General features: G+C 52.0%; 3 protein-coding genes across 3 annotated transcripts; 1 reads left to right on the top strand and 2 right to left on the bottom strand.

The window, feature by feature from the left end:
• Positions 1 to 7018: 7018 nt before the first annotated feature.
• Positions 7019 to 7367, bottom strand: VFPPC_14555 (yos1-like domain-containing protein; the record flags this gene model as incomplete). Its single annotated transcript, XM_018292323.1, has 3 exons — positions 7019 to 7074; positions 7126 to 7233; positions 7280 to 7367. The coding sequence occupies 3 exons, from the start codon at positions 7365 to 7367 to the stop codon at positions 7019 to 7021; spliced, it is 252 nt and encodes an 83-aa protein (XP_018140910.1).
• A 195-nt stretch (positions 7368 to 7562) lies between these two features.
• Positions 7563 to 9289, top strand: VFPPC_16459 (alpha-1,6-mannosyltransferase subunit; the record flags this gene model as incomplete). Its single annotated transcript, XM_018294212.1, has 3 exons — positions 7563 to 7572; positions 7619 to 8068; positions 8115 to 9289. 3 exons carry the CDS (start codon positions 7563 to 7565, stop codon positions 9287 to 9289), a joined length of 1635 nt encoding a protein of 544 aa, XP_018140911.1.
• Positions 9290 to 9830: 541 nt separating this feature from the next.
• Positions 9831 to 17150, bottom strand: VFPPC_09189 (adenylate cyclase; the record flags this gene model as incomplete). Its single annotated transcript, XM_022428645.1, has 5 exons — positions 9831 to 10058; positions 10139 to 12512; positions 12569 to 15471; positions 15809 to 16601; positions 16903 to 17150. The coding sequence occupies 5 exons, from the start codon at positions 17148 to 17150 to the stop codon at positions 9831 to 9833; spliced, it is 6546 nt and encodes a 2181-aa protein (XP_022284221.1).
• Between the last annotated feature and the right edge of the window lie 430 nt (positions 17151 to 17580).

The raw sequence follows: 17580 nt of genomic DNA, 5'->3' as shown, positions 1-17580 counted from the left end.
GATGGTTTGACTTCTAGTGTCATCGCGGGTCTGTCGCAAGAGCGTGCTCATTAATAATAAAGTTAGCTTCCTGTTGTCCGTGGACTGCGGTTCGAGACAGCCATGTCCGTGTTAAATCCGCTTGCCAGCTTGTTGTTGTAAAGAAGTGTTCTGAGGATGATGAAAAGTTCCGGCGTCTGCTGTGCGACATGAGTTGTTGCTGGTCGAGCTGCGAAAGTGATGGTGTAATGACGTTGCATCTTGGTCAGAACATGCTGTCTCTCCAAGCGCCAACATCAACACATGCCATCACAAGGCTATATTACATCTGCTTCTGCAGCTGAGTCTTGGTTTATGCCGCCTTGTGTAGCTATTCATAGGATTGATCGGGCGGTGTTGCTCGCATGTGCTGTACTATTTGATACTGCGTTTAGGTGGACGACGGGAATTGTTGGCCAGCCAGAGTCCAATGTCGGTTCTTAGAGAATCTTCCGCCAAACATCGTCACGGCTAGGCTGAGAAATATATCGTAGCCCTGCTGTGGCGTCGGCGCCCTCTGCCGCCATAGCCCTTTGCGCACCGCACTTGTATCAATCGAATCCTGGGCTGCAGCGCGGCATTTAGCCTTGGTCCGGGTGGAGGGTTTGTTGAGGTGCCATTGGAAATCAAGCATATTGACATTCACCCGGCTGCTGGGAACTTCCCGGCTGCGACCACATCTTCTGAGACAATGTCCTCGTCAACTCGTCCGGTGTCTGCACGTCACCAGCGTCGTTTTGCATCAAAGCGAGGTTACAACGTGGCTGATACTTTAAAAACCGAGTCTGCATCGTGACCAGCAGCCTTAAGACTCAATGGAGTGATGTCGTAGTTTCAACTTTGCAGCTAGGGACGATAAGGATCCAACATTCGCCACTAAAGTCTTCCTTGAGTCCATCGGACGGATGAAGCTGCAGGAGGGGTAGCTGCAAGTATCAGGGGATGGAGATAATTGCTCCAGCCATGTCACGGACAGGGACGGTAGGCGGCGAGGATGTGACAAACCAGGCAATGAGGATGGATGATCCCGTCGGATCAACAAGTTCGAATCTGAGGTTCAGTTCGATATGAGTTACTAGTCTGTGGAACTTCCTTGTCTGACGATGATCCTATCTTATACAGTGCTGTGTGAATTGCAAACATGCTGCAAAGTCCGCAAGAGTGGAAACTGGCTACCTGTGGCATCGCGTAGTAGAAGATTGCGTTGAAGAGTTGCCAGCCTCTGATCATTGGCATTCGCCAGATTGGTTGCTTTGGGACGAAAGCACCTGAAGCGACATGCGCGTCTAGGAGCCATACCATCTTTGCATATTGTATGAACCTGGGCTGCGGTGTTTTGGCCGGCATGTCCAACGACCCTCACTCGCGAAGGAGCTTGGCATGCGCTAACTGCCTGTCGTCTCTCGCCCAGCGTCAGCAGATGTAACCAGAACTGCCCCTATTCCGCCTGACAACCGTGATGCTCACATGTAGTACGAGCTCTGACATGCAGAACTGCGAGGCCACCAATAGCGTGAAAATGGGTTGTTTTCCTCTGGTTCAACTTGATCATAACGACTCATCATCAGCTATGCGTTGTCTGTACGCGTGGTGGTGTACAGCGCACAACGGCTGGCAATGTCTTATCCAGTCCTGGGCGATGGACGAGTGGGTGGCAGCAATCTGCCACCATCTTTCAACTCAAATCATCCAAGATGAATCGTGTGCGGATGCCCCATCATTTTCCTCGTGGCAGATGCTGCTCACCGACGTGTATGGCATTGTATTGGTCCGAGGGGCGAAAGAAGCCTGGAGGAATTGGGACTAATACCCCATACGCATCCCTGCCTGGTTAGGGAATGGGTTCAGAGCTAGAGGTGAAAGCTGGGGCCAGCTAGGGTGAACCTGATAGATTTGATGGGTTGATGGATTTGATGGCAATGATGGTTGGACAGTCCACGGGTGATGGACCATTCGGTGCCGCCGCATTGCACGAAAGAACGGACTGCAACCCTCCACGACGCCAAATGCCAGGGATCCTTGCGGCGTGCGGCCCCAGACGAACTTGTCGATTTGACTGTCGAAGGGGTCCTGCGGGCAACAAAGGCAACCGGCTTGATGAGCCAAAGAAGCCCGGCTTCTTCTTGTCGATGCATGTCCAACTTGTCGAACCAACGCCAAACCATTTCTCCCCACCAGGCTTGTCGAATTTGCCCTGTGTTCCACGTCGTTCCATGTCATCTCCCCACCCCGCCAATGCCATTTGGGGATGGGTTCTAGAGTCATGGAGGGTTTCTGATGCGCGTGGCTGGCCTGGCCCTGGCCCCAGAGCCACTTAGGAGCGGACTGGCTGATGGCTGAATTCAATGTTTGCTGGGCTTGGCTCCAACCGGCGACTTCGAGAATCAGTGGGAGCCAACAGGGAGGAAGGTACCTATGTAGGTAGGTTGGTAAGTACAGAGCAGGTATTCAAGCATTGTAGGAAGGTGTGTGGACAATGTGCGAGTACTTGGCCTTTGTCAAGTTGTCTTGTGGTGCAACTGGTGCTGGTGATGTCTGTTGGTTCATTTTGGTGGTGAACTTTTGGCCAGCAGAAACCTCGAATAATGTCAAGCCGTGTGCTTTGCTTTACTTTACTTTGCGGCTGCATCCAATCCACAACCTTTACTTTGCCTTTGCCTGTTGGCAAGTACAAGCAGCGGACAACCTCTTCATCGACGCCTCCTTCCCTGACTTGACCGAAAGTGCATGGTCCGTCTTTATTTAGCTGTCGTCGTTCCCTCCTTGCGTCGCCGAGAGACGCCTTCAGATTTTGCCCTGCTTGGCTCCTTTCGCCACAAAATCGTATCGAGTCTGGCGAAGAAATTGATGACCCGATGCCTTTTGCCTCTTTTACCCTTCCGCCGCCGTCTTGAAACAAAAAACCCTCACTCGATCAACTTCTCTTTCATCGAGCAAGCCAGCCAGTTCCACGGCCTGATTCCGACTGGGGCGCTTTATCAGCAACTTTCGCCCCCATACTCCATACTCCGTACTGCGTTCTCCGTACCCATTTCATCAATCCAAATCGACCACTTGAGCAGCCTGGACTTTCCCCATCCAAAAGTCCACTTCTCCCCGTCTTCATCCACATCAATTGACATTGATCCCACTCACTCACTCACTCACTCACTCAAACCACGTTCTGCGCTCCACGCCACAAACACACACACACATACTCTTGACACACCACCACCACCACCACAACCACCACTATTCATCCATCCTCTCTGCTCCACGTCTCCGGCTGCGTCCAGGTCTCCTCTGTTCCCCCCCAAGGCAGGTCAACCGTTGACGGCTAGTCCCAATCTTGAGCACGCGCATCAGACCAGACCATCCTGCGCCCCATCTCTGGACGCTCGAGGCCCTGACCTGACATTGACTTGGCTGAACAAACTACTGCAACAGACAACTCTCCTCTTTCTGCTCCAATCCGCACTCTTACATCACCCGACTCTCGCAAAATTATTCCTTCTCGATAATCAATCGCGACGGCACCTCTCATACGAATGACCCTTTGCATCAATTAGCATCGACATTGTATTGCGGGCGTTGCGCAGCTGTGGCTGCTAATTCCGCCCAGCGGCTGAACTGACGTCGTTGCTGCGACCAGACGTCTCAACGTGCCACCTTCATCTCCGCTTCCAGACATTCGCCAATATTGACAGCGCAGAATCAGAATCATGGCTGGCTTCTTGACCAAAATTAAGAGTGCCAGTTCGGTATGTTCCTCCTGGTTCAATAATTTCTTTTTCCTCCATGTTGATTCATGCCTGCACGGCTTTCCCCACGGCATCGCTCTTGTCTGCTGTTTTGTTTCCGGTCCACTTGCCAAGCCTCGTCGTGCGAGTTGCTCTGCTGACAAAATCCCTCTCACAAGGCCTCGCCGAACCAGCCGTCCAAAGATGCGCAAGCAAAGAAGAAGGATGAAGTCGTATTCGAAGTTACTCCTCTGGAGAAGATGCTCCAACATGCAGGACCGTTGCGTGAAGATGGAAGCGACAAGTTCTTTGGTTTCGAGAATGTAAGTGTCGCACATGCCCGACTTTGGATTGTTGTCCACAAACCCCATCCCAGACACAATCAAATGGAGCAAACCGGGAGCTAACAGATGTCATTTGGCAGTTTGGAAATACCTGGTACGAAAAATTGATAGCGAATCTCTACGCCCATCAAATACGCCGTTCCTTGCTAACATTAACTCCTCACCAGCTACTGCAACTCTATCGTCCAAGCCTTATTCTACTCTGATTTATTCAGAGAGAGCGTTATAAACTACCCGCCCTACTCACCCTCAAACACACCGAACGGAACTCGACCAAAGGTCAATGTGACTCTTCGACCTCCCATGAGCCCGAATCCCCCAACCCCACAACCCAACAAGAAGAATCAGACTACGAGTCAGATTCTCAAGCAACGTCAAGCGATTAACTCAGGCCAGGCGCCCGCCGGGCAGGCCGTTAAACCAGAGGATAAGCCCGACACGCCCGAGTACAAGAAAAAGCAAGCCATGCTCAAGGGTCCGATATTGGAGCTAGCAAACCAGAATGGTGTCCCATACGGCATGGACGAGTGCACATTTACAGGGCTCAAGGACATCTTTCTCGCCCTTCTCGAGAGCAGTACGCGAACTGGTGTGCTGAGCCCACAGCGATTTTTGGAAATATTTAAGCGCGACAACGAGATGTTTCGAAATTCCATGCATCAGGACGCACACGAATTTTACGGTCTCGTACTGAATGATGTCATTTCCAACGTGGAGAAGAATGCGCGCAAATTTCAAGAACTAGAAGAAACGAATCAACAAGACGGCCTAACGCAATCAGTGGAAAATGTTCTCGGTGCAGCTGCGTTGAATCATGCAGCAGCAGGCTACCAATCTCCTGGAATCGGATGGGTCCATGATATTTTTGAAGGTGTATTGACGTCAGAGACCAAATGTGTAACCTGCGAGACGGCATCACAGCGAGATGAGACCTTCCTCGACCTCTCCATTGATCTTGAAGAGCACGCTTCGGTCACTTCCTGCCTGAGAAAGTTCTCGGCTGAGGAAATGCTGTGTGAGCGGAACAAGTTTCACTGCGACCACTGCGGTGGTTTGCAGGAGGCTGAAAAGCGTATGAAGGTGAAGCGCCTGCCCAAGATCCTGACACTTCATTTGAAGCGATTCAAGTATACCGAGGACTACAGCCGACTGCAAAAGCTCTTCCACCGTGTTGTTTATCCATATCACCTCCGCATGTTCAATACCACCGAGGATGCAGAGGACCCCGATCGGCTCTACGAGCTGTATGCTGTTGTCGTCCACATCGGCGGCAATGCATATCACGGCCACTACGTCTCCATCATCAAGACCAAAGACAGGGGATGGCTTCTCTTTGACGATGAAATGGTTGAACCGGTTGACAAGCACTTTGTGCGCAACTTTTTCGGAGACAAACCAGGAATGGCCACAGCATACGTTTTGTTCTACCAAGAGACGACCTTTGAGAAGGTCAGAGAGGAGCAGGAGAAGGAGGGGATGGAAGAGGTCAAACTGGCAACACAGGCAGCCAATGTAGCCCACGAAGACAGTGACAAGGCAGACTCCACACCGTTGAAGAGACAGGCAACACAGCCGGCACCGCCAATTCCGGAGCACGACTCACTGTCAAGCCTAGCACATGCTTCGACTGCGCCAGATTTGCCCACCCCACCCCTCCCAGCGGGCGACATACCCAGCGTTCCGGTAGCGCCGGCTGCAGTGGCAGCTTCATCGCCATCCGCTGGACTTGCGCGAACCCCGACGGCGAAACAAGACGGGCAGAGTAAGGACGACAAGAAGAGAGAGAAGAAGGAACGTGAGGCTGCAGAGAAGGCCGCCAAGCAAGCGGAGAAGGATAAAGAGAAGCAAGCCAAGGCGGCGGCCAAGGAAGGAGAGAAGGCCAGAGAGAAGCAAGCCAAAGAAGACGAGAAGAGACGGCGCGAAGACCAAGTGCAGCGAATTCAGGCTCGTAGAAACGAACAGGAAGAATTGCAAAAGGTCCTTGATGCCAGTAAGAAGACGGCAGCGCAAGAAGATGAGGCCAGAAAGAAGGAGAACGGGAATGGGTCAGGCTCCATGGGATTCCTAGATCGATCGAAGCGAGGAAGCAAGTCTATGTCACGGAAGAGCTTCAACTTTTTCCACAAGGACAAGGCCCACGACGGCTCAGCAGGGGACCACGAGAACGGCGACACTCCTGAGAAGGCAGAGAAGACCAGCAAGAGCCGACTCAGCATTGGACTGGGAAGAAAGAAGAGCAGCAATATTCTATCTTCTTGATGACGGGCAGCTTCAACATTACGGGTGTTTTGAACTCTTTTTGACCCCTCCCCCTTTCCCTCTCGTTTTATAATACGACACAAGACAGAGAAAAAGCTGTGCTAGATGTTTCCGAGTGGATTTCACGCCCCCCTGTATGATTGATGACGATGGATGGGACATTGTTTTGCCTCGAGAACTTGTACATGTTTTGTTCAGGAGCCACACACACGCACACACACAACAAACCCGCTAGAGGCGCCAAGGGTGGGAAAGAAGAATAGCATTAGGAAGAAGCGACGTTTTTCATCCTCAACATTGTGGGCAGTGCATCTTGAAGCATATAGCACCGCGGAATGGCGTTTTGCAGACTTGTGGGAAAGCAGACTGGTGCCGTGTATGTATTTGGTCTGTTGTGTCCTCATTCTAATTTATCTGGCGTGAAATATTACGAGCACATAATGCCAACAACGGTGGATATCTGCGGTTACTTTTTACTTTTTGGAGACTAATACATGGCTTTCGTGTCGAAATTAAGTCTATTGTGAAGAATGCACGTGTGTATATGTTTAGCGAGATCATGGCCAAGATTGAAACGTAGTTTTATGTCGCATGTCGTAACAGTAAGCCAGCCGTAGTCGCATGAAATTCCACCCCAACGCCAAACCCTCCATGCCATGAACCTGTTGCCAACCTCAACTACCCCAGTATCAACTCGTACAGAATGATGACGGAATTCACGAATATCAACGGCACTGCAGCGCGTTAGCCTTTTGCCATCCGCCCCCCGCATTCATTACACCTACTTCTCATGATGGTCCGAATACTAGCGATCAAATGGATAATCTTGGCCTTGATGCTGGCATCTGCGCCGGTGCCAAAGGCAGGATCGTAAGACGCAGGCGAGAGGTTTACTGCGCGGGTTAGTTTGTATCTTTCGGAGCGTGTCGCTGGACGTACTGCGCGCTAGGAAGCGGTCTTCGGAGAGGATGGCCACCGCATTGATTAGAAGGACCGTGATGTAGAGGAAGCTGCCGAAGAATAACATGTTGTTTCGATGGTGGTGGTGGGTGGTGGAGGACAGGTTGTTCGGAGCTTGGTGCTGGTGTTTTGGGTACGTCTACGTGGCGGGGGATGGTTGCCCCGATCCGGGAAGTACCTTTCTTTACCCCTGCCTATCAACCTCATCTCATCAATACTTCGTGAACTCATTGATGTATTGAGATTTTATATAAATCCAACCATGGCGCTCGGTACGTTCACTCCCCACTCATTCTACTCAAAACTAACAAATTGCAGACGCCTTCCTCAATTCCCTCATCTTCATCCTCCCCCTACTACACATCCTCATCTCCCCACACACCAAAGTAGAAGAATCGTTCAACGTCCAAGCCACGCACGACATCCTCATCTACGGCACCCCCACGGCAGACATCCACGCGCGCTTCCTCCAGACCTACGACCACTTCACCTTCCCTGGCGCCGTGCCCAGAACGTTTGTGGGAGCCGTCATCCTCGCGGGTATAAGTCAGCCGATTGTCGCGCTTGTGGGGTTCCAGCACGCGCAGCTGATTGTGCGTTGTGTGCTGTGCCTCTTCAACGCCTCGTGTCTTTTGTTTTTTAAGAATGCTGCATCACAAGCGTACGGTGCTGGTGCGGCGAGGTGGTGGGCCGTTCTTACGATGAGCCAGTTCCATCTGGTGTATTATCTGGGGAGAACGCTGCCCAACATGTTTGCCTTTGGTCTAAGTACATCTTCCCATCTTTGTATCTCATCTCAAACTAACATGACCAGCAACCCTCGCAATGGGCCTCCTTCTCAAACCTACAAAATCCAACATCCGCGCCAAACAAGCCCTCAGCATCCTCACCTTTGCAGGCATAGTATTCCGCTCCGAAATCGCCATCCTCCTCCTCACCACCACACTTCCCCTCCTTCTCACCAGGAGACTCCCCTTCCGGACAGTCATTCTCGTGGGCGCCATCTCCGCCGTCGGCTCGCTCGCCATTTCCGTCCCCATAGACAGCTATTTCTGGCAGAAGCCGCTGTGGCCAGAACTCTCCGCCTTCTACTACAACGCCGTTCAAGGCTCCTCATCTAACTGGGGCACATCCCCCTGGCACTACTACTTCACGTCCGCCCTGCCACGCCTGCTCCTCAACCCGCTCGCCATCCCGCTCATCCTCCTGTCACTCACGCACCCATCTCTCCGGCGACAAACAACCACCGTCCTCATCCCCAGTCTATCCTACATGGCAATCTACTCGCTGCAGCCGCACAAGGAAACCCGCTTCATGTTCTACACCATTCCCCCCGTGACCCTCGCAGCCGCCCTATCAGCAAACTACATCTCCACGCGGTTCTCCAAATCCAACCTCTACAAACTCACTACAATAGCGCTCGTGTTCTCCGTGCTAGCCACCTCCCTCGCCAGCACGTCCATGCTGCTCCTCTCCTCGCTGAATTACCCCGGCGGCGAAGCCCTCACACAGCTATACGCACTCGCTCCACACAGCAACACCCCTATTAATGCTCACGCCGATGTGCTCACCTGCATGACGGGCCTGACTCTCTTCAACCAGAATAAACAGGGTCTGCCGCTGGCGCTCAGCGATTCCTGGGATGTGCAGGACACAAAGGAAACGATATACTTCTTTGACAAGACGGAAAAGAGTGAGAAGTTGGGCTGGCCCATCTTCTGGCAGCAGTTTGATTATGTTCTCCTGGAGGATACGGCGCTGGCGCTGGGCGAGTGGGATGTCCTGGGGGTCGTGTACGGGTATAGTGGCATTGAGGTGCTGAGACCGGGTCAGAAGGAACCTGGGGAGGAAAAGTACAGGGCTCTGGGACTGGGGGCTGATGTCAAGTGGTTGAGGGGACTGGTGAGGAAGTATACTGGTGGGTGGTGGGTTGGGCCCCGGATGGCTCCAAAGATTCACATCATGAAGCAACGGGGTATTGTACAGTAGACATGTAAAGGCGGGAGGTTCTACCCCTTGACGGGTGATTTGTACTTGTAAGAATATAATTGGTCTCAGACATGACACGAATAAGCAGAGTGTGTCCAGTTGATAAGCATTATGTATTCGTTCCATCAGCTGTAGCAGCCACTTGCCTCTCGGCATAGCTATAAACACCAAAACGCCTGTCCCAGTCACGGAAGTGTCACCATGACACCAATCCCAGAGCGAAAATCTGTTACGTCGTCCTCCCCAAAGTTACAAGTATTCAAAATATCATGCTGGCAGTCCAAGAAGAAAAAAGCCAGGTCCTGCATAAATATATGGATATCTTATTGGAGCCACCAAAAAGAGAAAAAGAAGCTCACAAAAACCCCCGCCACCCCATGGAACAAATCCAAAGTTGCTCCCGTACAGACCATCGCTATCGCTGAAAAAGAGAAATGTTAAACATCAAGAGAATCATGCAAGAAACCCAAGGGATAAGCCACCCTTGCTCAAGAATGCAGTTTTGATATCAATATTGTAATGATTTTGTTGTTGGAGTTGGTTACTCGATCACTTCAGTGCTTGGTAAGGTCCGCCGTTGTTGGCGGTTGTCGCCAACACCATCTTCAGGTGGCAATTCTCCGTACCTTTCTTTGTATCGTGCAAGCTCTTGCTGTTGCCTTACAAAGAAGTCAAGAACCAATGACATGGGCCCTCGAAGATCGTTAAGCTCCTTCAGAGCCGGTTGCCCAAGGGCCAAATGCCGCATCGTTAGGGTTGAGACACAGGTCTGTCGAGGTCATGTCAGTACCCCTCTCAAGCTAAACAAATACCAGGTGGTCTGGTCAGGTGTGGTAGTGTCATGCTTACCTCAATTCTGCTCACTTGGTGCTCCATGAAATTGATCAAAAAGCGTTCAGTAACTTCGCCTCCTCTGGACTTCATGCGCTCCAAAAGCTCCGTCTCCGGAGGCTGTAGGCCAGGTCCACGAACCTCTTCAAGAGTGCTGCACAACATTTCCAGGCGCAAGCTGACTCTCCAGAGTGCCCAAATGCTTTCGGGGTCAAATGACAGCTCACCTCCAGGAGCTAGAATGGCAGGCTTGTCGGGACCTTCGTCTCGTCGCTCATGCTGCTGATGTTGCTCTATTCTTCCGGCCAAGGCGTGAGGGTACAATGAGTACACGACCTCGGGGTTCTCCAATCCCTTGAGCTTCTTCTCTCCCATTTCCTTAACTTCGAAACCCTGAGAGGTAAGAGATCTGAGGTCCTTCCGAATGGCAGCAGCAAAAGACTCATCCTCGAATGCTTCGTCAGACCCAGCCGAGCTGTTTCGTTCAGTGTCTTGATAATTTTCCAGGCAGCGCTGAATCTCCGATATGAAATCTGACGACACGGTAATCTGGCCGCCATCTGCCACAGCTGAGATTCTGGATGCCTTGTTGACCATGGGTCCAAAGTAATCCATGCGGCGTGTCACAGGGTCCGTCTCGCTGACACAGTCTCCGAAATGAATACCCATTCTCACCGACAATCCCTTGAAAATCAATGCGCCGTCCTTATCATAGATGGGTTGGCAGGACATTGAGTTTAGGACCTCCGAGGGCCAACTCACATCCAGCAGTTCCATCTGTACTGCAAAGCACCAGAGAAGTGCAGAGGTTGCCGTGGGGAACGAGACCATAAATGCATCACCTTCAGTCTTGACTTCGTATCCTCCGATCCGTCGTAGTTGTCGTCGCATAACTTCGTTATGCAGCTTGATGGCAGATCTCATTGCGCTAGGGTACATTTCCCAAAGCGTCGTGGAGTTCTTGATATCGGTGAATACAATGGAGACATTGCCTGTTGGGGCCGGAATCTCAGCTTCGAGCCTGTTCAGTGACGAGTCTAGCACGTCTCCCTTTGCTTTGCGTCCTCGTCTCGTGGACAAGACTTGGGTATCATCGGGTATTCCTGAGGGATACAGAGACATGCTAGTTCCGCGATGCAGACGAGATCTTTCCACTCTCCGCTTGAGGTCAGCAACACTAATCATCATGACCATGATCTTGCCCGACGCGCCGTATGCCATGGCCAAATCACGCAGCTTCTGAGCAGCCCTCATGAGATCTTGACGCTCGGATCGAGCAATATCGGTAATAAGACCAGGGGCCAGATACTCCCAAAGCTCACTAGTGGCCAACAGGATAATTTCGTCATGCTCCTTGATGGTCATATTGCTAACATGTGGTGCCGCTTGGACTGCAGGCATCAGATCGACGTAGCCAAAAGCTCGAGAGACCTGAAGCAAGTCGTTCAGCCTTCCATTTCGAGAGACCCAGCCTCCAGCTTCTCTGATTCTTGAACGTTCTGACGGTTCGGCAGGGTCATGCTTTCGAGTGAGGATCTCGTGCTTTCCATCGGTTTTGATGACCATGGCCTGAACATCACCAACATTGGCAACGTAGAGCTCTGTGCCTCGTAGATATGCGACAGTGGCCACGCCACCGGAATTCAAATCTTCCTTGCTGAGTACGACCGGCTGCGCTGAGCCCCTATGCGTCGCTTTGGGTCTTTCCTCAGTGTGCTGGACGGCAATCGTGACCAGGTCCTTGTTCAAGCCCAAGAAAGCTCTTCGAAGTGCGTCGGCGGGAGTGTCGTCGGGTCTGGTCTTCAGGCCCTTCAGTTCCATGGCAAAGATGTGTCCAAAATTTTCATGCAAGTACTTTGCAATCTTGGATCCGCCACTCGAGAGAGCTTGGCCGTCGAATAAGCCCAATAGCATTTCTGTCTCCGAGGAATTGAATCTTGGCACCACGAGGTCAACGGTCGACAAGTGTTCGTTCTTGCCGAGTGTGTCCGCCATACCATATGGGAGGTGTCCTGCTAGTGAGCCAGACGTTCGAACTCGTCTGTCCTCGCTTTGGTCGGGGATGCTGGGCTGTGTCAAGGTAACGTCCATGAGACCTAGAATTCTCAGGTTCAGCAACCTGCTAAAGTCGGTGTACTGCTCTCGGTTCACGGCGCCAGGTCCATCTGGTCCTCCCCATGCCGTTTGTTTGATTTCTAATCGCTTGTTTCCAGAAAGATTGAGGTAGCGCAAGTTCGGGTTCAGGTTCCAATTCCAATCGTAGGGAACATTTGAAATGTTGTACTTGAGATAGTTGTTGCCACAATCCAGCACCGCCAGCTTCTTGGCTCTTGAGATATCCGCGGGAAGATTCGTAAATTTATTCCCGTTGATGTACAGGGTTTGCAGAAGACTGGACTCTTCCAGATCGTCAGCGGAAGAGACGTCAGGCCGTTGCCGGACAAGTACAGCTCCACGAGCTGTGGCCAGTTTTTGATCGATCTTTGGGGCATATCACTAATCTCATCATTGTATGAAAGGTTCAAAACACGTAGCTCGGACAGCAAAATGATCTGGTCAAAGACATCGTCGTCCAGCCGGTTGTCGGCAATGTACAGATTCCGAAGTGATCCTGCAAATGTATTGGTGAGTCTTGAGGAAAGCCCAGAATCCTTCCTAGTGGCTGGAGGAGGTGGTGTCGTAGAGTTGGTGGCCTGGGAGGCAGCACGGGAAACGACGGACGTCTTACGCCCACCCTTGCCGTAGACGGACACCACAGAGCTTTTCCTATCTGCTCCGGACAAGATGGGCGATGGCCCGACGCTGAGAAGAGTGCTGGAGGATTGGCTTGGGCGTCGGTCGTCAGAGAGATCCTCGGAGCTAGGAGTTGACGGTAATGGATTGGCGGGTAGAGGTTTGCCATTTTGCACGGGTGGCGGACCAGCCGTTTCTTCCCCAGGCACGCGTGGGGGTCTCGATGCGGGTTTGGGAAATGCGTCGAGCACGTTTGACGATGCGTTGAAGGTCTCGAGTTTGTTGGCCCACCAAATCTCCATGGGCAGCTTTGAGATATTGTTCCCTCGCACATCCAGCACTCGTAGCTCAGTGAGACAGCCGATTTGGGGCGGTAGCTCACCAACGGAGTTGTTAGCAATGCTAAAATGTTCCAGACGGCTAAGTGTTCCTATTTGCTGAGGCAAAGAAACAAAGTAATTCTTGTCCAAAACCAGCGTCTCGAGATTGATCATGTTTGAGAAGGCAGAATCAATGCTGGCGAGCTGGGCGTGTGACAAATTGAGGGTTTTCAAAGTTGGAACAGGTTCAATAATCTCAAACTTGTTGAGAGGGTTCGAATTGAGTTTGAGCTGCCGTATGGTTTCAAACTTTCCGACAAATGAGGATATGTGGTTGTGGGCTGCCGTCAAAATCTCCAGCTTAGGGAGTTCTGAAATAATGTCGATGCTCGTAATGGAGTTGTACTTGATATCTAGTTCTCGCAGACTCAGCAATTGGCGGAATCCCTCAGGAACCTCGTCTGCCAATCTGTTGTTGGTAATCAGCAGCTTCTCCAGATTCTTTAGGTTCCCGAGCTCATCCGGAAGGCTTGCAATGGCGTTGAAACTCAAATCCAGATCAACCAAACTGTGTAATTGGCACAGGAATGGAGGAAAGCTGTCAAGAAAGTTGGACGAGATGTTCAAGCTGCGAAGAGCCTGGTAGGCTCCAAAATAGGGTGGCAGATGTGTCAGCCGGTTGTTCGCCAGGTTCATCTTGAGTAACCCGGTCAGCGAATTCAATTCAGCATGCTCCAACTGCTCGACCCTGTTGTTGGACACATCCAAGTAAGTGAGCCTGCCAGCTCGCCCCAAACTCAGCGGCAGCTTTCTAGCCTCGTTGTTGTTATACTTGATGTCCCGAAGTTGCTTGCAGGATTGTATAAAGTCCCGAGGTACATCAAGAGACAGGTTTCTTGATAGGTTTAATGAAATGATGTCGGCAGCTTTCAAGTACAGAGAAATAGGAATGGTGACGAGATTACGCCCAGAGAGATCGACGTAGTTGAGCTTCTGCGAGCGGGATATGCCCAAATCCGTGGTCTTGGCATGGAAATCGCTTTCCCGCGCAGATAAGAACATGAAGCGGCAGAGGTAGCCATTGTCCTCTCGTCCCAAATCCTCGATTCTATCCTTCTCTTCGTACCCAACCTGTTGCAACAGTCGTTTCTGCATAAGTAACGGTCGTTCAATTGGTGCCAATACCCGGATAAGATCGTGTTTCTTCATGATGATGTGATAATTCTCCAAGCCGTCGACCACATAGGTCTTCTTAATGACCTGTGATATAACGTCGGTAACAGTGGAGTCGAGTGCCATAGAGTGGGTTGAAAATGTTCCGTCCGATCGAAATATTCGGATGAAATACGGGTTCAGTTTCTCGTCTGGTCGTGGCGGGCTTCCAATCTCATCGACTTCAGGCACGTCATCAGTGTTGTCCTCAGTGTTTCTGCGTACAGCCCAACTGTCAGGAGCATCCCACCGGCCCTTTGGGCCTTCAACAGTAGACTCCCTTCTATCACCATCGATGGAAGCAATAAAGGACGAGTCCATTGGCGTCAATGGGGGTGGCTTCGTGAGAATGCCTTCCATATCATTCAGATTAGTATCTAGGTGATAGACGTGACCCGGATCATTGTGATCGGTGGGGCCGATAGCTTCATCTGTCATGTCGAATGGTCGATGAGGTCGAGTCTTCTTGGAAAAGGGGAACTTGTTGTTAAAGGTGGCGGCACGATGCGCGTGAGGCCCGAGACGAGCATCTGGGGTGTCACTCTGTTCGGGTGTGCCTGGGTAATATCCGCCAGGAAAGATATCAGGCCGTTGCATATCCGCTTTTGAAGGTTTTGCCTGCAATGACCTGGTTGACTGGGGCAAGTCCCGCAGCCTTGCTGGGCCATCATCTTTCTCCTTGTGTCGTCGCAGACGTCCTAGGATGCTTCGCTTTCCATGAGGAATTGGTGAAGTCGCTCCGTCCCCATGAGGGCCAGACCTAGAGCCGGGTGGTCCGCTGTTCGCACTCGGAGTTGGACTCTGCGCTCTTGATCGTTGGTTAAGCATACCGACAGAGGGACCTCGGTCCCTGGCGTGTTGAACGGCGCCGAGTGAGTCCTCTCTACTTGCGATGGGCCGCAGGGACCTAGGGTCGTCATTGCTTTTGTTGTGTCGGTGATGGTGGCCATGCAGGTGATGACCAGGTCCGGAGCGGGCGGAAGATGAAGATTTAGGAGGGTTCTGACTGGCAGAGCTTTCGTAACGCTCCCGGTCAGGTCCAGTCAGGATATCACGAACAGGTGCTTCTCCGTACCGAGCGATGTCCTATCGGAAAGGTTCAAGTGTTAGCTTTTAGCCACAACAGTGCACTTGCATATAAATGTATGCGAGGCAGAATGGCATAGAGCGGCACCAACGAATTCAACGTTTAGCCATGGCAAAGAGATGGGGGGCACCTGAGTCAAGACTTCAACAACGCTACCTTGACTGCAAGCCGCAGTAAGATGAGTGGATTGATAACGAACAGGGGGGGGATGGGGGGAGGGCACAGTGTACGGTTTAGTGGCGGGGACTTTTTTTTTTGAGGAGATGAAGATCGGTTGATGGGGCAAAGCACCAGAGACACAACGGGTGAGAAAAAATAAAAAAATAAACGGCTCACCGTATTATCCTGGTAAAGGAAAGGAACAACTTCTGGGTTCGGCACAGGAGTTCTTGGCCTTGATGAAGAAGGTGACGCTTCCCGGTCTGTGGCATTGGAGTAGTTGCGATCTCGCTGAGTTGGACGGCCATGGCTGTAAGATCGTGAACGCTGGTCCTTGCTGGGGACCGAGATGGGAAGGCTACTCTCGGAGCTATCCCGGCCAGGAAATTCTTCACCAAAAAATCCCTGAAGCTTCCGGAACCCACCACGATTCGCACTAGTTTTGGAGCCTTGACTGCTGGCCGTTGTGACAACACTAGCTGCGGATGGCCGCCTGCCGTCCAAGTTATAATACAGTGCATCAGCATACTCCTGGCTGACGGACCCGGAACCAGTTCCTGGACGGCCTGTTGCGGACGGCAGGCCGGGGGAGAACTGCGATGCCATAGACAGGCTGTCGCTGGAATCATTGTAGAAGCTCGTAGATAGGCCTTTGGGAGATGCACCAGCGGGTAAGCTCGACGACATCCACGGGGCGATCTGGGAGCTCGCGCCCAAGCTGCCCACCGAATGGCTGTGCTGCGGCAGATGTTGCGGGTGTAGTTGTTGATGCGATGAGGAGGAGGTTGACGGCGGGGGTTGCGAACGAGTCGGCTCGAGGACGGCGAGGTCACGGCGGTAGTTGGTGAGATCACTTAATCGGCGATCCTTGGCGGAGACATGGGAGGCAAGATTCGATGACGATGACGGTGGCAGATTGCCTCGAGAAACTGTTGAAGTAGGAGACACTTGGCCGTCGTCCTTGGACGTTCTGAATGCAGGGGTCCGGTTAGCTGAGTGCAATAAACTTTGTGATAAATTTTGAGACAAGCAAAATGATACGGGAACTGAGTCGTCGCCCCAAGAAGCCGAACTCAAGGCGGGCGCCTCAAAGCCATTCCGGGATATTTGAATCAAGACAACAGACGGGTGCAAAATCAAGAGAAGAGAAGAAATAAAAAGAAAAACACAGGCCGGGTGCTCCCATCTTGATCAAGATATTGGTCAAGCCGGCACGGGTCACCAGTATGTTTGCCTCGGGGCGGAAAAAGCATCGTCACGGAAGCACTCACCTTCGGCGATGGGATCCCTCGTCGGTGCTAATGCGCATATTAGACCCTCGTCGCGCACCCATGGAGGTAATGGGCGGCGTTGAGGGTATCGCAGTTATGGAAGATCGAGTGCTGTCGGTGCTGGCGGCGCTCCCGCTCGTATATGAGCTGATGCGGGCGGCGGCTTCATTTTCCGTCATTGTCGGCAGGGCAAGCTTGCGCAGCCGTCGGCCATGTCCTTGAAGAGGTGTATCGGGATCGAGGCGCATTCATGCCCCGGCCGACATTGGGGCTCGAGTTGCGAAGATGCGATCAAGTTGTGTTTGTTGTCGAAGAGGGTCTGAATCAGGTCAAGTGAGGTCTGGCAGGTTGTGCTATGCTATGTTGTGCAGTGCAGTGCAGTCAGGTGGCACTTGTCGGTGTCTGGTCTGGTCTGGTCTGGTTTGGTCTGGCGGGAAAGGGAAACGGCGGGTCGGGGACTGGACGGGTCTCAAGCTGGTGGGAAGACTTGACGGGACTCGGTTAAACTGGACTAGAGTAGCTCGACTCGGCTTCGATGACGGGGATTAGGTTGATTGTTGAATGCGACCGCAAGGCGTCGAAGCAGCTCGAGTGACGATGTCTAGGTGATGCAGCACGAGACAGATAGATGGACAATAGCTGGTCGAGGTGTTGAGGTCTGGTTTGCTGGACCATGGA

The sequence above is a fragment of the Pochonia chlamydosporia genome, chromosome 6 (genome assembly GCF_001653235.2).
Source record: "Pochonia chlamydosporia 170 chromosome 6, whole genome shotgun sequence".
Lineage (NCBI taxonomy): Eukaryota > Fungi > Ascomycota > Sordariomycetes > Hypocreales > Clavicipitaceae > Pochonia > Pochonia chlamydosporia.
This window is presented reverse-complemented; position numbering and strand designations above follow the sequence as displayed.